Source organism: Ursus arctos, unplaced genomic scaffold (genome assembly GCF_023065955.2).
Source record: "Ursus arctos isolate Adak ecotype North America unplaced genomic scaffold, UrsArc2.0 scaffold_3, whole genome shotgun sequence".
Lineage (NCBI taxonomy): Eukaryota > Metazoa > Chordata > Mammalia > Carnivora > Ursidae > Ursus > Ursus arctos.
The window spans coordinates 79577466-79600724 of NW_026622985.1; the positions used below are offsets into that span (position 1 = coordinate 79577466).

The 23259-nt window shown below is 39.6% G+C and overlaps 1 protein-coding gene across 4 annotated transcripts in view; it reads left to right on the top strand.

Moving 5' to 3' along the window:
• CALU (calumenin) overlaps positions 1 to 23259 on the top strand; it is a 26833-nt gene continuing 3574 nt past the window's right edge. The window contains exons 1-6 of one of the 4 annotated variants that reach the window (XM_026510668.4): positions 1 to 110; positions 9775 to 10006; positions 14718 to 14911; positions 18786 to 18952; positions 19602 to 19662; positions 22999 to 23198. In XM_026510668.4, the coding sequence (XP_026366453.1) occupies positions 9786 to 10006; positions 14718 to 14911; positions 18786 to 18952; positions 19602 to 19662; positions 22999 to 23198 (843 nt within the window). In that variant the 5' untranslated portion in view covers positions 1 to 110; positions 9775 to 9785. Of the gene's footprint in view, positions 322 to 9774; positions 10007 to 14717; positions 14912 to 14984; positions 15179 to 18785; positions 18953 to 19601; positions 19663 to 22998; positions 23199 to 23259 lie in introns of all 4 variants that reach the window. The other 3 variants (XM_026510674.4, XM_057304117.1, XM_057304118.1) reach the window with 3 other exon arrangements.

The window sequence follows — 23259 nt, forward strand, 5'->3', positions numbered from 1 at the left end:
GGGGGCGGGGCGTGGAGCTGCTTCCGGTTGGGCGGTGCTTGCGCGCGTGAGCTGAGCCGGCGGGTGAGCGGCGGCCGCGGGAGCTTGGGCCGTGGGTGCTACGAGGAAAGGTAGGTACCGCGGTCCTCAGTCCTGCGGCCTCGTCCTTTTCCTCTTTGTTTCTGTCCATGGCCCTCGCTCCCGACGCAGCATGGGTCCCCTTCGTTCGGGGCCCCTGTTTGTGCTAGCACGAGGCTACGGGCCTTGAGCCTCCTTGCGACCCCGGGGCCCTCAGCGCCCAGTCTGTATTGAAGGCCGCCGCTCGCCCTCCAGCGCGCGCTGGTAAGGGGCCTGGGTCTCGGCGAACTCCGGCTCCCGGTTTTGCGTTCAGGGGGGTACTGTTTTGTGCCTGGCTTGCCACGTCCTCGGTCCCTGGGCCCCGTCTTTCACCGAGTCCCTCCTGTTTGCCTAGTGAAGGTCGGAGGGCAGTGGGGTAGTGTTATTGTAACAGTTCTCTGCCACCTCCCACTAACCGGCCTACCTGTGTCCTCCAGCCCAGCCCCAAGGCCACATCCCGAGAGTAGGGTGCCTCTGCCAAGAAAGTCGTGTTCGCTGACTTTGAGGGTGTAGAAACAGGGCGGGGGGAGGGGAGAAAGCGGGAAGACAGTGATTTAAAAAAAAACAACCAACTTTGTATAATTTTAAAGAAAAGCTGAGTGCTTCGAGCATCCATGCTTGGCTGCATACTTCTGTCAGCGACGGGAAACAGTTTTTAAAGCTTTATTAGGTATATGTGTTTAACTTTTTTGTTGCTTTTAGCTGTAGATCTTAGTTCTGATTTTTGGAATGCTGTGTTGAGAAGTAAAGTTAATTCCCAATAGCTGCCCTGATTAAAAGCATAGTTAGGTGGTCGGTAGTTTTGAAAGCAGCTTTTGCACCACGGCAAGTTTCCTTGCTAAAATTGATCTCAATTCCTTGACTGTATAAATTCACAGAGTAATGTCTCTGAGAATTGAATCATGTTCACTTCCTGTAGGCATGTACCATAAGGTCAACGTTAATGAATTGGGAATAAGGTTGCTTCTAATATGATTTTGTAGTTTGGAAGTAGAGAACGTGTAATCTCCGATAAATTATTTTTTGCCCACAAGGCAAATGCTTGTCTGACCTCATTCCATGGATTGAGTCAACCAAGTAGCGATGGCCATCACTGAAGAATCTAAGTATTACCGTACAAATTTACAGTACAAACCTGTAAATTGTATTGTGGGTAGAGGATGAGTTGCCTAGACTAAATCTGTGTTTTACAGTGATTCAGGAGTCTCCAGTAGGATTTTTTTTTTTTAATTGCTACTAGGAGGACCGTGAACTGATAAAGATGAATTGGATATGGCTGTGCGCTGTTACAGCTTTGAAATCAACTCCTATCGATAACTCTCAATTTAATTGTTTGCTTCCATTCATCCAATGATGTGTCACAAGATGCCTATTGGTGGCATTTTCTATACATTGCCCCAGTACGGGAGATTGGTAATTGATATTAACACAGAGTTTCCATAATGTGGGTGTGCCAGGGGTTTGGAAGGACAGGGTGTAGCCAGGGATAGCCTTTGGAGATGCTAGGCCGTAACATCCTAGATCCTTTGTGAACTCTTAAATATGGGTGTTGCTGATGTTGTAATTTATGTATTAAAGTTAAAACAGCTGAAATAACACTTTGCCTGTTGCTGCCTGATGGCCAGATCCGGTAAGGGGAATTGGGGGTTGGGGAGCAGGCAGGAACTGCACTGCTGCCAAATACTGTCCAATTAATCTGGTAAAATGTATTGGTGTATAAAAAAATGCAAGACATTGTATTAGGGACCGTAGAAAGATACTAATTTATACTAGCTGAGAGTCCTGCCTTTTAAAAATTAGTATCTATAGGGGAGCTAAGGAGACAACTTAAAGTACCCTATGATCATTATCGTGGAGTGGTACAAACAAGTTTTATAAAAGTTGAGAGGAATGGGTACGTATTACTTCCAGATGGAGTAACCATAGTAGATAGGTCTTTTCATCTAGGACTTTAAAATTATTTATAGACATTTGGCTCCGAAGGGAGGTTGAGCCAGAATAACTACCGAATTCCCAAGGACTTTATATGCGTTCAACATGCGCTGCAAAGCTGCAGCTAGAAAACAAGGCTCCTGTCCCTACATTTTGCAAAGCATTCGTATGGCAATTAATTGTTAAAGTTTCATCAGCCCCAAAGGAAACTTTTTTCTCCCAGAATTTTTGGAACTTTTTTCTTAATTTTTTTTTTTTACTCTGTAGCCGGAAAAATGTTAAGTTTGTATTGAGTCACTTTGGTTATAGAACTAAGGAAGCCTGAATAGTTTGTCATTGTCAAAGCTCTTCTTTAGGCAGATTTTGCAGTTTTTCTATTCTCAGCTGTTGTATAAATGTGTGCTCTCAGTACCACAGATAATTTAATTAGAATGTGTTAATGATCTAATGTAAATTTGCTTTGTCACTAGAGAAACATTGAATAAATGCTTTGTCATTATCATAACTTTTATCAGATCATGAAGCTTGATATTATTCCTTGAATGTGATAATTCGTTGTGGTACTTGCACCTTACAACTAAAGTTGTAAGTGAAGATTGTCAGATAACCAGATAGCTTTAATTTCTAGATTTCATAACCTGGGCCTTAGTATACTTAAGCTGCTGTCAGGCTCTCCCCCCTCCCCACAATTGAAGTAGACACTTAGGCAGTGAGATCCTGTTTTTGCTTCATTATAGAGGATTGCCCCTTTTTTTGCTGATAATCCAGCTCAGAGAACTGGAATTTTACCACCACACCCATTTCTCCCACTTGTTAACTTTGAGCAAGGGGTTTTTGGTCAACCAAAATACCTGTGGGATCACTCAGTGCTAGTGTTCTTGAGAGGTTGTATTTAATCCAGACATCTAAATTTCCCTGGAACAATTTAAGTGTTCTGTGACCAATGACTGGGAAGGAAGAGCGGGGAATGGCAAGAATTTAGAGCTTTCAAGGAAATTTTTGAATGGATAAAATAAACTGATTCTTAAGGCTAATCTTTTTTATTGAAAGAAATTCAAGCTTATGCTATTAATCTTTTCTCCTTATAAATTAACTGGAGCAGTTCATGAAAATAACTTTGCAGGAAACCATTATTGGTGAGATACTTCAAAAGGATGATAGTTACTTGGTATCTTTCCTCTTCTGTTTAGTTCGTGTCTCTAACATGGCATTATCCGGTAGAAATATAGTACACGTCACATGAATACATTTTCACCTGAAATTTTAAAACAGATTAAATTAATTTTAATTTAATCCACCAATACATACAAAATGCCATCTTTTCTATGTAAAGTTTAATACGTCACTTACATCTTAATTTACACTAGCCACAGTTCAAGTGCTTAGCTGCATGTGATTCATAGCTATTGTTCTGAATAGTACAGGTCTAGATTTTTTTGTTTTTAAGATTTCATTTATTTATTTGACAGTGAGAGTGGGAACATAAGCAGGGGGAGTGGGAGAGGGAGAATCAGGTTTCCCACTGAGCAGGGAGCCCAATGTGGGGCTTAATCCCAGGACCCAGGGATCATGACCTGAACTAAAGGCAGAAGCCCAATGACTGAGCCACCCAGGTGTCCCTTGGTCTATATTTTCTAAAACGATTTTATTTATTTATTTTATTTGGGGGAGAGTGTACACACTGGAGCCAGGGGAGGGGCAGAGGCAGAGGGAGAGGCAGACTTCCCAGTGATCAGGGAGCCTGACATGGGGCTCAGTCCCAGAACCCCAGGATCATGACCTGAGCTGAAGGCAGACACTTAACTGACTGAACGACCCAGGCGCCCCTGGATTTTTTTTTTTTTTTTAAAGAAAAAATGTTAAATGTTACCCTTGGTGAAGGAGGGACAGAATTTTAGAAAAACTTACAGGTCATTTGAGGAATAGGAGATGGGGAGATGCTTTTTCCACAACGATTGATTTACCTTCTAGATCACATGATAAGAGTTCATACAGCTAAGTCCTTCATTTATGTTGTCTTGATACCCTGTTATCCATTGATGTGTAGGTGTGATGAAGAGGGAAGGAGAAAGAAAAGGGACATTGAGTTTTCCATCATTTGCTTTCAGTTTGGTTGAAAAGATAAAGATGCTTCAGAAATAACTGCACTGATGTAGTTCTTCAGTGTCTTCTGTGAAAAGTTGTTTTGTACTGTTCTCACATCTTCCCCGCATAAAATATCCTTTGTCTTGGGGGATATCCTTTGTTTCTACTTGAACATTTTTGTGTACTGTATGGATTTAGATAAATCTAGTAGTCTTTTAGTGTCTGTATTCATAGAACAAGAGGTCTTTGTGAAGGTTTCTAATAGCCAGGAGTTGGTATATTATATGTGGGCGCAAGGAGTGTGTATTTAAAAAAGTTAAAGTGCAGGGTTTTTCATTGCTCACTGCAGATAGATGAAGGTAGGACCATTGGCTTTGTCCATCCCGTGGTCCTTTTGACCTTTAAGTAGTTTCATCAGTGGTAGGTAGAAAGCTAGATTTCAGGGTGGCAGTAGGTGGTAAGGAAGCAGAGATAGCAGCATAGACACTCCTGTGGGTGAAGGAAAGGGAGGGCAACCTTGAATGAATAGCGAGGTCTAGGAAAGACTGATTTTGGATTGTGGAGACCTGAGAAGTGTTGATTGACAAAATGGGGAAAGGCGTGGGATTGGAAGGTTAATTGTTAATTGAAAGAGAAAGGAAAAGGGATGGATAGATGATAAAGCAGAAGCTCTTGACTTTTACTCTGGAATTCTCTTATCCTTGTAATCAAGATTTAAGCCTAAAACTTAAATGTAGTTTTGCCTCTAAATCACAGTGAATCGGTTACATTTCCATATGTTACATGTATCAAAACTTTGTACAGTATCTTTTCCAGGCCTGGTCATGGGCTTAGGCATTTATTCACATTGTAACATTTAGGCTTTGCACGAGGTGTTAGGGAATTATGCAAGAATTGTTAGGGTATTTTATTTTGAGGATGTAATTAATCATATATAAAATTTTCCTAAATGTGAAGTTCCCTTATTAATAGGCATAAGTCACTTCTGTTGCAGTGACTTGATTTTGTAAACCTCTAACATTATAGATATTGTTTGGATATATCACAAAATGTCCACAACAGAAATTTGTTCTTGTCTCTAAAAGAGTTTTATTGGTCTAAAGAATTGTTTGTAGCTTGAGATGGAAGTTTTATTTTGCCCTAAAATAAAGACAGACTCATTTTGGCATTTAAAGAGGCATTAAATCTCTTAATTTTCTCTTGTTCCACTGATTTATCAGTTGAATTATTGAAGGGCGGGCTGAAGTTTTATTCTAGAGCAGCATGTTTTACTTTAGAGAGTTTATGTCTTAATAGATACATGTGTTCTCTTCAGTCTCCTTTTTCAGTCTGGAGAAATGGCTTGAAAATGTTTTCTTTGCAACTAGTATTGAAAAGAATTTTTATAATATTTAAAAAGTAATATGCACAGGTAATACACGTGAGTGTGTATGCACTTACAAAATATAGACAACAGAGTACAATATATAAAGTTCACACCAGCCTCACTACCCCAGCCCATCTCTTCTCCCTTGAGTCTGGGAGTTACCACTGTTTACAGATAGAAGTTTATCAGTCCGTGCCGTTTTTGTGCATATGTGTTCTATTTTATACAAATACAAACAATCTGGGCTGTTGTTTGGTTTCGCTTTTTACATAAATGAGATCTTAACATTGTTTTGCAACTTGCTTTGTTGTTGTTCACTTAACATGTCATGGCGAATTCTCCGTTTCAGTGCAAATAGATCCACCTCATTCTTTTTTGTGTAGTCTCCCATGATATAGATTTAATAGGTATTTACTAGTCTCTGGTTTAGTTTGTTTTCCTTTTTTTTTTTTATCATTATAAACTGTCATTATGGTATATTATTTGTGCGAGTGTCTTTGTATACAAATTTGGGCGTTTCGATGGGAGAACATGAAACAATACTGATAAACTTTCAGAAGCATGGCTGAGTTCTAATGGTGGGAACAGCTTAAGAGAAGTCCTGCCTTCCCGTTTCTCTAGTGGTCTCTTGGTCTTGCTTTCACATTGCTTCTTACAGGTTTTCATCAGTCTTACCAGCCATCCGGTAAGCGTACTATTTTTTGGAGAATGGGCCATTCCAGGAGTGACTGCCTCTAGTCATTTCCTTAGAAGCATTTGTGTTTGATTTATTGGTTCTGTCCTATTTACTCTAGAACACTTTCTACTCTGTTTTGATGACTCCCTCTGCCATTTCAGGACCTTCTCACCCTTTCCCACTGCCCTGCTTTCCCAGGTATTGAATACAGTGTCCTTGGGTGCTTTTACAGGCTGAAAGTTATTCATGGAGCCCTCAGGTTGTGCTTTTGTATAATCATCTCTCTAGGTTGTGTTGGGATTAAACATATCTCTGTTTGCTTTCCTTCTACTTTTAAGGAGTCTTTATGTAACATGCTCACTATTAGCTGTGGTAAACATTTTTTAGTTTACTGAAGCCAAAGGACTCTATAAATCCAAGGTAATGCAGTGTAACTTGTTACCTTTACTATTTGGGGATTACAAGAAAAACAGATACATTGAAATATGTCTAATCTGTTGGCATATTTAATTTCTTTATCCCCTGGAACAGTTCATTCTAGTTCCCAAAACTTTCAGGCAGGATCAGATATATGCAGTTTCTCCATATTAAGTATATTTTCAGGTTAATTTCTTTTTTAAGATTTTAGTTATTTGTCAGAGAGAGAGAGCACAAGCAGGAGGAGCGGCAGGCAGAGGGAGAAGCAGGCTCCCTGCTGAGCAAGGAGCCCAGTGTGGGACCCCAGGATCATGACCTGAGCCAAAGGCAGGCGCTTAACCAACTGGGCCACCCAGGCACCCCTAAGAGAAATAATTCTTAATCAGAAAGAAACACGATAGGTAGGGGTGTTTGTACAATTGCGGCTTTATTTTTTTTTAAGATTTTACCCTAAGAGAAATAATTCTTAATCAGAAAGAAACACGATAGGTAGGGGTGTTTGTACAATTGCGGCTTTATTTTTTTTTAAGATTTTATTTATGAGAGAGAGAGAGAGCGCGAGCGTGAGAGCGAGCATGAGCAGGGGGAGGGGCAGAGAGAGAGGGACAGACATATTCCATGTTGAGCAGGGAGCCTGATGGCAAGATTCAGTCCCAGAACTCTGGGATCATGACCTGAGCTGAAGGCAGACGTTGAACTGACTGAGCCACGCAGGCATCCCTCAGGTCAGATTTCCTAAAATACTACTATGGCTGTTTGAGAGGTTAGTTAAAATAGTGGTTCACAGCCTGGCTGCCTTTTAAAAACATTAATAGTTAGGGGTGGGACTTAATCATATTTGCTTAAAAGTCTTTGGGTAATTCTAGGGTACATTCTAGATTGAGAACCACTGAGTTAGAAGTTATGCTGAGAGAATTATCATGTTTTTAAAAATATTTACATATGAATTGTGAGCCCTTGGACTAGATGGTTCCCCTAGTGACATCCTGGGGAAGGTGAAGTCTGGCCAGCTTAATCTGCAAATTAGGGTAAGGCAATGCATTTACCTTTCATGTGATGCAGCGTCCTCTGTACTGAGCCTTTTATTAGCTTCCTAGGGCTGCTGGAACAAATTATCACAAACTGCGTGGCTTAGGAGGTCAGATATGTATTCTCTCATAGTTCTGGAGGCTAGAAGTTAGAAATCAGTGTGTTGGCAGAGCCACGCTCTGAAGGCTCTAGGGGAGGATCCTTCCTTCCCTCTTCCTAGCCTCTGGGGTTGCCAGGAATCCTTGACATTTCTTGACTTGCAGATGCATCATTCCAATCTCTGCCTCTTCATAACTTGGCATTCTGTTCTCTGTGTGACTGTCTAAATTTCCCTCTTTTATAAGGATATCAGACATTGGATTAGAGCCCACCCTAATCCAGAATGACCTCATTTTAGCTTAATTACATCTGCAAAGATCCTGTTTCCAAATAAGGTCACATTCACGGTACTGGGGTTAGGACTTCAGCATATATATCTGTTTGGGGAACACAGTTTAACCCACAAACAGTCCTCATGCCTAATAACCATTTGCCTATCCAGTAAGGGAGCCATTGGTTACAAGCGGAAATGAGTAAGGTATTTTGCGAATTTACAAAACCTGACTCCCTACAGGGGGAAAGGCTTTGAGAATCGGTGTTCCACTGGTGAAATAGTTAAAATATGAAAGTTGGGGAAATCTTTCCTCTTGATTTTTAATTTTCGAGTTTTTTTCTCTAAGGCCGTAACCTCTGTAGACAGTACTGTGGGGAATCTCTAAGAGCGTGCTAAACAAGTTACCACCTGCCCCTCCTCTGCAAGTTTTTGGTCGGCAGTTTTTGATAAAGTGTCCCAGCCTTGTCTTGTTCGTTAGAGTCAGCTCTGACTGCCGAGATTCTGAAGGTATTATGGAGTAGGACCTGGGGATTTGTACTGTGAACAGTACTCCAAGCATCCTTATGCCTGGGCAAGTTTGGGAAACACGGTATAAGGGATGCTAAAGCAGGTGTTCTCCCATCACCGTACCATCTGAATGGTTTGACCTTTGAAGGTGATTTGAGATTGAGCATGGATATGGGAGACAACTTGGTACTGTGTATAGGACAGGGAATCTACTCAAATATTTCGTGTTTTTTTTTTTTTTAAGATTTTATTTATTTATTTGACAGAGATAGAGACAGCCAGAGAGACAGGGAACACAAGCAGAGGGAGTGGGAGAGGAAGAAGCAGGCTCATAGCGGAGGAGCCTGATGTGGGGCTCGATCCCATAACGCCAGGATCACGCCCTGAGCCGAAGGCAGACGCTTAACCGCTGTGCCACCCAGGCGCCCCCCCCCTTTTTTTTAATGATTTTTTATTATATTATGTTAGTCACCACACAGTACATCCCCGGTTTCCGATGCAAGGCTTGATGATTCATTAGTTGCGTATAACACCCAGTGCACCATGCAATACGTGCCCTCCTTATATTTCGTGGTTCTTAATCTAATGATCACCAGAATCACCTGAGAAGCATTTATTTATTTATTTATTTAAGATTTTATTTATTTATTTGACAGAGAGACAGGCTAGCGAGAGAGGGAACACAGGCAGGGGGAGTGGGAGAGGAAGAAGCAGGCTCCTAGCGGAGGAGCCTGATGTGGGGCGCGATCCGTTCTGGGATCACGCCCTGAGCCTAAGGCAGACGCTTAACAACTGAGCCACCCAGGCGCCCCAACCTGAGAAGCATTTAAAGCTTCAGATGCATGCATTCAACTTCAGAGATTCTAATTCAATAGCAGACATTTTTTAAAAGCTTCTTAGGTGATCCTAATAACCTAATAACCAGCCAGTTTTAAGGACCAGACCCCTGATGTTATTTGGAGTCAGTAGGTCTGAATTTAAATGTTGGTCTTTTCACTTCTAAGTGTTCACTTGGGCAAAAGGGTTAATGTTCTACTTTGGTGTTTTTAAAAGGGAGCCTATTTAAAGGGTGGCTGTTTTAACTGATTCCTTGTCAGCTTCCAGTCAGATGAAGGAAACTGGTGAAAATTTCTCGCCATAAAATTGGAAAGTCTGATTCTACCATTCTTATTTTCTGGATTAAGTAATAATATTTGGGATAATATCAGATTAATAACTGGTTATGAACTTTTAATTTATTTAATTACAGAGCACACTGCTTCCTGAATTAACTAACCTTTGTTTTTCTTTAAGATCTAATTGTCATGGACCTGCGACAGTTTCTTATGTGCCTGTCCCTGTGCACAGCCTTTGCCTTGAGCAAGCCCACAGAAAAGAAGGACCGTGTACACCATGAGCCTCAGCTCAGTGACAAAGTTCACAATGATGCTCAGAGTTTTGATTATGACCATGATGCCTTCTTGGGTGCCGAAGAAGCCAAGACCTTTGATCAGCTGACACCAGAAGAGAGCAAGGAAAGGCTTGGGTAAGGTTCCGGCTCTTAGGGGGCTAAAGTAATGACGTTTCTTTATAAATCAGCACGTTCTTTTTTTCTCTTTTGGCTTCGCCACCCAGTAAAGCTGTTTTGAACTACATCTTCTGAGAGCTAACCACAGAACTGCTACCACTAAAATTTAATTAATTGCTTGCTTTCATACATTTCTCCACTGAGTAATAGTTTTACCTCATTCTACAGAGCAAAGTCGTTTTTGCGTTAAAGTACCAAATGCTGTAGGACCCAGACTGAACTGCATCTTATTTCCAAAGGAACATTACATGGGGGCCTCTCATCCCTGATGGTTTTAATTTTTAAAAATGATCTGTGACCTATTGATTGTTCCCCAAGCCAAGCCTTTGAATGGATAATAAACTGCAAATAAGACCCCTGGGCTAATTTCTATAAAGTTCATGATTTCTGAGAATGTCCTTCACCCTCTTTGTTTTCATTCTCAGATATTTGCTTAATTAAAAACAAAAGCAAACCAGTCTTGCCTTTCAGAAGGTTGTAATAAGTAATGGTCTTAATGTCAGAGTGTGAGTTGCTGTTTTAATAACAGTTCGGCCATAGTTGGGTTCTGTGGCTCTCAGCAGGCATCTTTTTACCTAGTGAGTTGATTCGGTGGCATCCCAGTTGATTATTTCTGAGGATCTAAGAATGTCTTTTGGGGGGGTGGGGAGCTCATCCAAACCTTGTTTTTTGAGGAAATGCAGATTAATTTAGGGAACATTTTCTCCTTAATGACCATCATTGGTGTAACTTTCGGACCTATATTTAAGAGATTTGTTTGGAAAGCTGTACCATATAAGAATTTCCAAAAGTATTTCACCATCATGGATATTATTGTGAGTAGAAGACATTACAGAGGGACGCCTGGGTGACTCAGTTGGTTAAGCATCTGCTTTCAGCTCAGGTCGTGATACCAGGGTCATGAGATTGAGTCCCACATCAGGCTCCCTGCTCAGTGGGGAGCCTGTGCAGGGAGCCTGTTTCTCCCTCTGCCTGCCGTCCCCCCTGCTTGTGCTTGCTCTCTCTGACAAATAAATAAATAAAATCTTAAAAAAAAAAAAAAAAGACATTACAGAGTTTGTTTTGAGTGATACTTCAGAATAAATTTATTTTGTCCTTTCATTGGCTTATCTGCTAACTGAAGGGTACAATATTTTATTCTTTTTTTTTTAAAGATTTTATTTATTTATTCGACAGAGAGAGAGACAGCCAGCGAGAGAGGGAACACAAGCAGGGGGAGTGGGAGAGAAAGAAGCAGGCTCATAGCGGAAGAGCCTGATGTGGGGCTCGATCCCGTAATGCCAGGATCACGCCCTGAGCCTAAGGCAGACGCCTAACCGCTGTGCCACCCAGGAGCCCCACAATATTTTATTCTTAAACACTGACAGAAATACTCAAAAGATTTTGCTATGTAGAACGAGAAACCATCTTCAAACATTTGAAAATAGAAAAAAACAAATAAAGAACCAGTCTTCTATTAGGTTGCTTTTCTAACTTTAAGAGACCACGCTTACTTTTAATGTTAATCTCATAACTGTGCTAACATTGGGCTAAAAATAGGGATGCATGAGGGTGTTCTCAGTCTTCATATCTTACCTATTAATAATATGCATGTCCGACCCACATTTGGGTCTGCACGTGGCTCTTCACAGAATTACTCTTAAATAATGAAGGGCCTTTAGCCTTGGTGTCAGTATGTTCTCGCTCTGTGCAGGTAGTGGAATAGCTCTGCTAGCAGTTTTTAGTAAAGAGAATGTTCCTTTTTGTCATTAGTAAATAGCAAAAGGTCAACACGTGAGCAGACTATATTTGATCAGAATAAGATGGTTAAAATAATGCTTTTCATAGAATGTATGCACGAATACTATTTGCTTCTAAATTTTGGAGATAATGAGAAATAAGGTGATGTACTATTGGAAGCAAGGATTCCAGATGAACGTTGTTTTTTTTGTTTTGTTTTTTGTTTTTAACTTATTCATTGTGGCATTTCTAAACATTGTTTTGGTAGGTGACTGCACACCAGAGGTTGGGGACAGCAGATCTCCCATGCCCCCTTTCTACCTATATAGAAGGCAGATGATCACAAGATCATGGTTTACACCTGTAGTTGCAAAAATTCACTACTATTTTTAAATCTTCAGTAATATCTAAAAACATTTTAATATAGTTTTCCCTTTTTCTTGGGAGTTGACAAATAGAACCTTTTTTCTTATGTGTGTGTTCTCCCCCTGCCACCCAAAGAAGTCTTAAGTCTACTTAGTTTCATTTATGTGTCATTCAGGTGAAGTTTATTTGTTTTGAGGTGGTGGTCTATAATATTAAAAAGTTTTCACCCTTGGTATATTTGCTTTAGAAATGAACTAGACCAGTTCATCATCCTTTCTTTAGATCACAGGCCAACCCCTTTGAGAGTCTAAGGAAAGCAAAGGACTCTACCTCAGAAAAGTACACATATGAATATATATAAAATTTTGCATGCCAAAAACTTCAGGAATATTATGAATCCTCCTGGAGCCTACTTACTCACATTCATTAAACAAAACCAAAAACACCAAAGGATTTGCTTTTTGACTCTTGAAATGTAGAGGCATGTGTTACCTCTTAGGAGAAAACATAAGGCCCACTAAGTATGTTGTGTCTATCCTGAAATAAATGCTTGTTTGGTGGCATAACTACATCTGTGGGGTTCTTCAGTGTCACAGGAAAACAACACCATTAGCTTCATAGAGTTGCATGGGCTTTAAAAGATCAGAGTTTAGAGCTTAGTGCCTAAAATAGGATATAGCCACTTGCAGTGTACTTTCACAGCTGCCTGCAGCCTGGATGGCCTTAAGATAAGAATGGCTTTTATATTTTTAAATGGTTATTAAAATACAGAGATATGTGACAAACCATATGTGGCCGACAAAATAAAAAATATTTACTGTCTATCCCTTTTCAGAAAAAGTTTGCCAACCTCTGGTTTAAAGCATTTCAGATATTTCTTCTGGAATAAATAGAGTGGCATTCAGCCAGCCTCATTAACAGAAGCCCATCTTGAGCAGTCCTATGCCTCTTTATCCGAATGATCCTTCTCTTTAGGCTATTTATCATAGTTTAAAATTTTCATTTGAGAATGCAGGGCATTCTGCTACCTTACCCTTTTTTTCTTAATGGTACAGTGGCACTATTGGTAGTCAGTACCATTTGTACATAAACTGGGTTCCATTACAGATAATGCAGGAGTTTTTAATACTGGCATAACTTAATGTGTTAATATATTTTTTTAAACTCCAGGGTTAAAGCTGCAAAAAAAAAAAAAAAAATTATTATGCCCATGTAGGTAGAGGAGGGTATTTAAGAAGGTATCTTACTGCTTTATGTTTTCTATTAATATTTTAGAGCAAAGTCTAGATTACATATTCACTGAAGGAAAATGCTTGTTAAATTATAGAGTTTAAGTACTGGACAGTTAAGGCTAACAACATACCAATATCAAGGTGAATCTCTTTATAGCATCACTACTACTCTGATTTTAATACTTTTCCAATGTTGTATTCATGAAATGGATGCAAAGTGGGAAAAGACATTATTTGCTACCGAGTGACAGTCTTTTTCAATCCTGCAAATAATAGGGCATAGGAGTATGCCAAGATTTCAAATCTCTTGGATGTTTTGATTTGAAGTTCCCATTCCAAACTGAGCCACTTACTTGGGTGACTTTACATAGGTTGTCTGCGCCTCTGTAAATGAGTGGTTGCATCTTTAGAGGTTTTCGTGTCGTGCACATATTTTGAAATTCTTAAGTTAAACTTGAGATGGCAAACCTGGAAGAAAAGCTCATGAAGGGTGAAGTATATTGATTCTTTAGCTTTGTAGCTTTGCTTTATCATCTATGTCCTCACCCTCCCGGCTTACTAACATTCTCCTGAGCTCACATATGTCGGGGCAGACATTCTTACCGCTTCATTTCCTCAGACTTCTCTGTTTTTGTGGTTATATGTGAAAGTCCAACATAATGTATAATTAGTTTCTAGCTGTTTTTTAGAATAAACACGCGTCTGTCCTTCTGTCTTTGTGTAACTGTGTGGACTGTTTTCCCCTCTGTTTTGGGGGCGTGTGTTTGTGTGTGTTGGTTTTTTGGCTTCTGTTTTTAAATCTTGACTTGAGGTATAAGTGACCCCAGAACTATCTTTATATCTTTATATTTTTAACAGAAGTATTATTATTATTATTTTTTAAAACAACTGGATTTTTTTAAAGTCTGGCGTGAATTTTTGGAAAACCATATCAGCGATTGTGATTATTTACCAAGAAATTGAGATTCTCCTAAAAGCAATAAAGAACAACATAAAGATTTGCATGTTGTGTGATACAAAGAATGGAGAATCCAGATAGGAATGGATATTCACTCCTGAATTCTGACCATTGGCTGTAACCTACTCCTAAGGGATGAGACCGGGTTTGCTTTTGCATGTTAAGTGCACAGCCACGGACTGTGCTTGCCTTACCTAGATGGCTCTTTTCAGACCAGTAGCAGGCCAGTTCTGAGAAACATTTTCAGTTACCTGTCTGGAAGGTTTTTTTGGAGACTTTTTTTATGTCCATGCTTTAGCCCTGGGCAACACCTCTGGATACAGCACACACCTGGCTAAGTCTAGAGCCTTGTGTCCTTTTAACCTCTTGCTGGATTTCTCTGCATTTTCTACAGAAAGATTGTAAGTAAAATAGATGGCGACAAGGACGGGTTTGTCACTGTGGATGAGCTCAAAGCCTGGATTAAATTTGCACAAAAGCGCTGGATTTACGAGGATGTAGAGCGACAGTGGAAGGGGCATGACCTCAATGAGGACGGCCTCGTTTCCTGGGAGGAGTATAAAAATGCCACCTACGGCTACGTTTTAGGTAGGTCCCTACTACCTGGGGGAAAAAGCCTTATGGAGCTGGCACCTTGAAACGTAACTGTTTTGTCTTGTAGAATGATTGTAGATAAAATAGACGTGGATAAAGATGGGTTTGTGACGGAGGGGGAGCTGAAATCCTGGATTAAGCACGCCCAGAAGAAATACATATATGACAATGTTGAAAACCAATGGCACGAGTTTGATATGAATCAAGACGGCTTAATCTCCTGGGATGAGTACAGAAACGTGACTTATGGCACTTACCTGGGTAAGGGGCAAGATGTCAGCCTGATAGAGACCATGGTCTTGAGTCAAAGAAACAAATGGGTCACACAGTGAAGGAAAGGAAGAAATTGTGCTTATTTTAAATAGTCCAGTGCTGAACTGATTTCCCTTTATTTTTTTAACTTTAAATGTGTATATTAAGTATTTAATTTTGGTTTTCTAAGGTCTGGCATCTTCTACATCTTTACCATTTCAGATACTATTTTACCAGTTTTTCTTTCTGTGATCCCTCAGAGACCATTTTTGGAGTAGATCTCTTCTAAAAGGCTGAATTGTTTCAATAATGCAAAGCAAGAGGCTTTGAGATGTCTCTTGACATGGTCACATTAAAGTATTGGACCTGATGGGTGTTATGTGCAACTGATGAATACTAAATTCTACCCCTGAAAGTAATAATACACTATATATTAACTAAATTGAATTTAAATTAAAAAAGTTTTTTTGGAAATATTGGACCTGAAATTCAAACCAAATCAGATTCCTTTATAACTGGTGAGAATAGGAAAATTAGTGTCTTTCCTTAATAAAATAAATATAAAATATAGTAGCTTTCCTTGATAAAAATTAACTATTTTATTTTAGTATGTCTGCCTACCGAAGTTTAGAAATGAAAATTTCCCATTTGTTTTCTCTGGCACATGAGTTTGTCAGCCTCCTATGCAAATGCTTCAAGGCGAATAAATGTGGCTTTGATTGCTTTCTGTTGATTTGGTAGCTTGTGTGCTTGGGCCACCTGTTAGTAATTTTCTTTTCCTTATTACACTTGCCTGTTGCTGAATGCTAGGTGGCAATCTCACTGAGTTGATGACTTAGGGTGTTTTTGTTAGTGAGATTCCTCTACTTGGTTACAGTTTGAGATAAGAATGTATAAATGTTACTTCTTGAATTTTTATCCTGGAAATTAGGCAAATTTCTGGGTTAAAGCAGGCATTCTCCACCACTGATTAACAAGCAGTGAGTGTATAATGGTCTGTTTCCCCCACTGGATAGCCAGCTGTCTGTGTTAATTACAGGACTGCATGCATTTCTAGTGAAGAGACTTTTATTTCTGTTGTTGGGCTTGTTCTCATTCCTACGACTAAAGTGGCAGTCTCTCTTCATGCTTGACACTTAGCCAAGAACCAAACATATCCTTCACCCAATTAAGAACATGTGTATTAAAAAGTCAGTGCAGATGGAGAAGTACCCTGTGCTTCTTGCTCTCTGGCTGAAAGCCAACACCCTCCTGATTTATTTGGACTTACAAATAGAGCAAAGGGTAGGCTCTTGGTGATCTAAACAAAATGGTGTGTTAATAAATCTCCGTTCAGACCTAGGCACTCACTTGCTATCCAGAATGAATCTTAAACTCTTTGTATGATTATGTGCATAAAAATCTGTCGAGAGCTCTGTTGCTCTCACAGGTCAAATGATTCAATGTAATGGGTATTTCTACTGAGATGGCATGAGCTGAAGCACTCGCTGGAGGAGCAATAACTTTATAAGGCATCTTTCCCTCGAGGCATGTGGCTGGCTAGTGCTGGGGTAATGAGGTGGCTTACAGAAGTGCTGAGGGTTTTTTGTGAGAGTATGTTCTTGATTCACTTTTTGAGTTCAGGCATAAATCATCTTAGCTTTTAATTAAAATCTGTCTTAATGAATTTGCTTTCCACAAAGGGAAGGTTAACGCTGTCTCTGCCACAAGGAAAATAAGAAATGCTGAGGTCCGTTCTGGCTACACCAAAAGTAGACCAAGACCCCTACCTAAACCTATGCAGGCTGGATAGCACAGTTACCTGGTACCTAGGATAGGTCTGGCACTCCAAGCAATGACAGCAAACACATGAGTTTAGTTATTAAAACTAAAGTGTTTTATCTTCCTTTTTCATCTTTATATGTGCATATTATCAGGCTGTTTGATTGCAGTCCCCATGTTTTACCCTAAGGCAGAGAGGAGGGCTTTTTGTTAAGAATCTAGTCTTCATGTATAAGTTGTCTTCTATTATCTTTCTTATTTTTGTTATGTAGTTAGGACTGAAACGTTTAGAAGAGATGACTTAGTATCTTAAGGTGGTGTATTTTCCTTAAATTCTCCATTTCAGACTGTTACGGTTTTGAGTATCACATATACTCATGATTTAATAAGCCATCTTACTGAATTTTGACACTCAACAAAGAATGAAGCTTCAAACTGCCCGACTCTCAAAATGGAGCAGTAGTTTTTGTTTTCCAAACTGTGTTTAAAGTATGGAAGGATTGAACTACAGTATCAGAAATCGGCAGTGTGATGTTATTGTTAAAGGGACCCTGTGGGTCTCTATAAAACTAGTGCGATATCTTTTTATTTGATCAGTATGTTGTAGGAAAGATTGTTTCTTTAGCTTTAATGTGGTGCCTTTTACATTTCATAATGTCTTCACATGTTACTTTTTGGTCCACACAGCAGATCAAAAGGGGTTTTTTGTTCATTTGTTTTGTTTTTGCTACAGATAACTCCTTCATAGTTTTTCAACTTAAAGAAACTGAATTTCATTCTTCTAGATTCTTCTGTAGAGACTAAATAACTACTGCTTATGTAGTTCAACATCCTAACGGATAGGTCCAACTTCAGTTTGGTTGTAATCTAATGTTTATTTTTTTGTAACAGCTTTATTGAGATATAATTAACAAGTAGTACACTGCACATATTTAAAATGCATAATTGTGAGTTTTGCCATAGATGTATACCAGTGAACCCATCACTATAATCAAGATAAATGAATGTATCTATCACCCCAAAAAGCTTCCTCATGTCACTTTATAATCCTTCTCACCTTCCCCATCCCCTATCCCTGACCTATTTTCTGTAACTCTGGATTAGTTTTGCGTTCTAGAATCTTACATAAATGGGGGGAGGAGTGACAAACAGTACTTGTAACTCATGGTAGATCTCTGAGTTGGCTGAAAAAATGGAAGTGTGACTTTTCAGAGGGTAATATTCTGTTGCTTGAATCAAAGTGGCCTTAATATGAGATAGGAGGCCTTTGATATCTGGCTGCTCAATGGGAGCCTAATGTTTAATAAAAATAGCAATAGCTAACATTTATTGAGAGCCAGCTGTATGCCAGGCACTATTGTAAGCGCTTAGATTTATTCTCTCATTCATACCTTCTAACAGTCCTGTACAGCAGGCACCACTATTAGCTTTATTTTACAGATGAGTAGATTGAAGCACAACTAAGTTACTTGCCCACAGTCACACAGCTAGGAGGTGGTAGCATTTAGGATTCAAAGCCAAATAGTATGACTTTAGAACTACCACTGTCTCTCAGATACAGCCATAAAGCTTGAACCTTCTAGTAGCCTTAACACCAAAAATAGCGGTGTCACGTAATAGGTTACATAGCCAAGGAGCCTGGGTTCCGTGTGGAATGGCAAACATTTACATTCAATTTGCACATGATTTTGATTACCAAAACTCAGTGTTTTCACACCATTACAATTTTACCTCTGTAGTCGGGTTATTTCATCATTGCTTGGTTTATCTTTCTTGGGAATTGATTCCTCAGCCCACACATTTTCATGTTTTGTGGAAGTCTTAAGATTTGACCTAAAAACGTTTTGTTTTTTAGATGATCCAGACCCTGATGATGGATTTAACTATAAACAAATGATGGTTAGAGATGAGCGGAGGTTTAAAATGGCAGACAAGGATGGAGACCTCATTGCCACAAAGGAGGAATTCACAGCTTTCCTGCACCCTGAGGAGTATGACTATATGAAAGATATAGTAGTACAGGTTGGTGGAAAGCAATGATTCTCATCGGAAACTCAGTTTCTCTTTCTGTCGCTTATACTATCTTTCCTCTTTATCCTTTACTCTGTATCTGGAAGAATGACTTGCTTTTATTTTTAAGTAAGCTCTAAGCCCCAGCGTCAGGCTTGAGCTCATGACCCCGAGATCAAGAGTCACACGCATGCTGTACCAACTGAGCCAGCCAAGTGCCCCAGGAAAATCCTGTTTTTAAAAATGTCCCATAACCAGTGATCAGACACTAATAACAGTAATACTGAAGGCAGTTACCAATAAAACATAAACTCTAGACTTTATAGTTTTGTAAACATAAAATACAGACAACAGCTATAGACATTTTGGTCACATCTCCTGTTAGAATGACTTCAGCATGACCAGGCCTATTCCACATCATCAGGGGCTCGGTGGGGTAGGTCATTATTTAAATAGTGCCAGTGTTCCTCCCAGAAGATTATAGTTATTTTGGGTTGGAGCATAAATAATAAGTAATGTTTTACCATTTTTTAGCTAGTAAAACAGCAATTTCCTATGGTTTAACCATACCCACACGAATGCGCATGTGTGTGTGTGTTTTAAGGAATGATAAATTGCTACCTAAATTTCATGCGGATGCTTTGTCTCCTCTTCTGTCTAGGAAACAATGGAGGATATAGATAAGAATGCTGATGGTTTCATTGACCTTGAAGAGTATATTGGTAAGTCTGTTTCTACTGTTTTTCCTAGGAGAAGCTGAGAAGCTGTGGAAGTGTGTTTGCCCATAGAAATAATTTACCCCATAGGTCAACCCTTAGCACATCATTAAGGCCAGACCAGCATGAGGAATAGTGGGTAGTGGTAGAGTATCTGTAGCAGCACTGTCCAATCAGAATGTAAATGTGAGCCACATTATGTATTTTTACTTTTCTAATAGCCACATCAAAAAAAAAGTTTCTTTAATAAAACATGATTATTTTCAGTAATACATTTTATTTAACCTGATAGCCTAAAATACTATACTTTTGAGGCGCCTGGGTGGCTCAGCGGTTAAGCGTCTGCCTTCGGCTGGGGGCGTGATCCTGGAGTCCTGGGATCGAGCCTCACATCAGGCTCCTCTGCTGGGAGCCTGCTTCTTCCTCTCCCACTCCCCTTGCTTGTGTTCCCTCTCTCGCTGTGTCTCTCTCTGTCAAATAAATAAAATCTTTAAAAAATAAAATAAAATAAAATACTATACTTTTAATGTGTTATCAGTATAAATAAGGATTTTTTTCATACTGTCTTCAAAAGCATAATTTACACTTATAGCACATCTCAGTTCAGACCAGCCACATTTCAAATTCTTGATAACTCCATGTGGCCAGCAGCTACCGTATTGGATAGCAGTGATACAGTGCATCCCCGATGCCTATGGAAAATGACAGTAAACAGTTGCAGGGAGCCTCGGCTGGCATTAGGAAAGATAGGGAATAGAAGATAGGGAATAGAATAAAAGAGATCGGTAGGTGAATAAGCGACCACGAGTTGCTGATTTCTCTTAGAGCCTTTCTTTGCTCTTTCCATGGTTTTCTGTTTGTGTTTTCTGTCTAGGTTCTCTCCCTTCTTTTTTTTTTCACCTGGCCCTTGAATTAAGTCATTTCCTTTCTTAGATTTTATCTGATTATACTGGCTATTTATATTTAGGGTTATTCCAGTTAAATTGCTCAATATTTCCCATTCTTTTCTTCAAAGACTCAATGGTGTGTTTTGAGTTTTTTTAGGGAAAGAGGGATGAGCAGTAAAAGATAGTTGTTTTGTTTTACCAAAATGATTATTTTTAATGGAGGTCATCAGCACAGTGGAAATATCCAGGTGCATTTACTGAGCCTGTTTCAAAGTGGACTATTTCTACCTTTAAATATTTAAATATTTTATTCTTTCATTCTTGTCTTTTGCCGTTTTATCACCATTGCTAAAACTGAAGAACTCATTTGAACCTCCAGAGGAGAGGAATTAAGTTTTTTAACTGTTAAGTACCATCATTTATCAAGCACTGAGGTCAAATAAGGAGATACTTCTTCCTACACCCCTATCATATAGATCCAAGGGCAGAGGGATTGTATTTTGAAATTATTAAAACTATCAGGTGCGTGTATGTATGTTTTTTGCTTTCTTCTGCAGATCATCAACTAATGTAAACACTTTTACGCCGGGGATGCTGGGCTTTGTAAACCTGAAAGTCTCCCAAACAATATCTTCCAGTTTCTGGGCATATGCTAGTTACTACCCTATTAAGGAAAGAGATCATAAACAAATGGTCATTCTCTCTTACATTTAGCATTAGTAAGAAGTCCCTGGAGTTATACTGTTGAATATTTTTATTCTTTAAATTTGTTTTGGGGCTGCCTGGTGTCTCAGTTGGTTAGGCGTCTACCTTCAGCTTGGGTCGTGATCTCAGAGTCCTGGGAGCGAGCCCCATGTCGGGCTCTTTGCTTAGCGTGGAGCTTGCTTCTCCCTCTCCCTCTGTCTGTCGCTCCCCCTGCTTATGCACGCTTGCTCTCTCTCTGTCAAATAAATAAATACAATCTTAAAAAAAAAAAAACTTGTTTTAGAACATTGCAAACATACACAAAATTAGACAGACTAGTATAATGAACCCCCATGTACCTATGCCCAGCCCTAACAGCCATCAGCCCATGGCCAGTCCTTTTAAATCTGTATCTACTTCCTTCCTTTTTTTTTTATTATTTTGAAGTAAATCCCAGTCATCATCTCATTTCATCTGTAAGCGTTGGGTTATGTATCTCTAAAAACTTTTTTTAACAGAATCTCAAAAAAATTTTTTTGAGGATTGAATCATTTTTAAATGGAAAATTCAATTGTATTGTTATCTTTACTTACTTGGCTTTAAAATATTCTTATGTCGTATATTCTAGCTCCTATTAAAAGTGTGTCTTTTAAGGGGCACCTGGGTGACTCAGGCATCTGATCTTGATTTTGGCTCAGGTCATGATCTTGGTCATGAGATTGAGCCCCTCGTTGGGCTCTGCGCTCAGCATGGAGTCTGCTTGTCCCTCTCCCTCTGCTCCTCCCCCTGTTCCTTCACGTGCTTGCTCACTCTCTCTCAAAGAAATAAATAAATCTTCAAAAAAAATAAAAATATATAAAAGTATGTCTTTTTAAGTATACATTTATTCTCTCTCGAATTCAGAATTTCCTCCTATGTGGACTATGAAGGGTCTTCTTGACCCATAGGAGAGCTAAGGCAGGGCACTGGTCCAGTGGATCATACAAATACTACATTTTCTGAATGTGCTGTAGCATAGAAAAAGAACTGGCAAGTCCTGCTCTGAGATATTCCTCCTTCGTTTAAAAAAAAAGAGTTCTACTCTTAGGCCTCAAATTCAGGAAAATGACAGTACTAACTGCCAGATGACAGTAATACAGTTTAGTAATGAGTTCATCCTTTATTCAAGGGGGAAACAGTCCATGGATTGGGGAGTGCACTGCCTAACAAGCAGTGGAGCACCCCTCCCCCCAGCAGCCCTCACTTCCCTACAGTTAAGAGTCTCTTATGGTTTGACTCCCTCTCTGTTTTTATCTTATTTTATTTTTACTTCCCCTCCCCTATGTTCATCCGTTTTGATTCCTAAATTCCACATATGAGTGAAATGATATGGTATTTGTCTTTCTCTGTCTTCTTTTGCTTAGCATAACACACTAGTTCCATCCATGTTGTTGCAGATGGCAAGATTTCATTCTTTTTGCTGGCTGAGTAATATTCCCGTGCCTGTATATATACCACATCTTCTTTATTCATCTGTCAGTGGACATCTGGGCTCTTTCCATAGTTTGGCTATTATGAACATTAAGCAGTTGGAAATATTCTTGTTACAAGGTCATTAAGTAGGCCTCAGGAAAATGCCTTGCTTTCTAAGGCCTCTCTGACCTAAAATCCCCTTGTAACTGCTTCTAGGTTCCAGACAGATGAATGAAGAAGAGTTAAGCCAGATTCCCACGCGGCAGTCTTGAGAAAAAGACAAACTCACCTTTTGCATTATGTACGTCTGTGTATGCAGGTGACATGTACAGCCATGATGGAAATGCTGATGAGCCAGAGTGGGTAAAGACAGAAAGAGAACAGTTTGTTGAGTTTCGAGATAAGAACCGTGACGGGAAGATGGACAAGGAGGAGACCAAAGACTGGATCCTTCCCTCAGACTATGATCATGCAGAGGCAGAAGCCAGGCACCTCGTCTATGAATCCGACCAGAACAAGGTAAGTCTGGCCAGGCCCAAACAACCTAGTAGCGATCAAAGTCTGTTCCTAGGGGATTGCC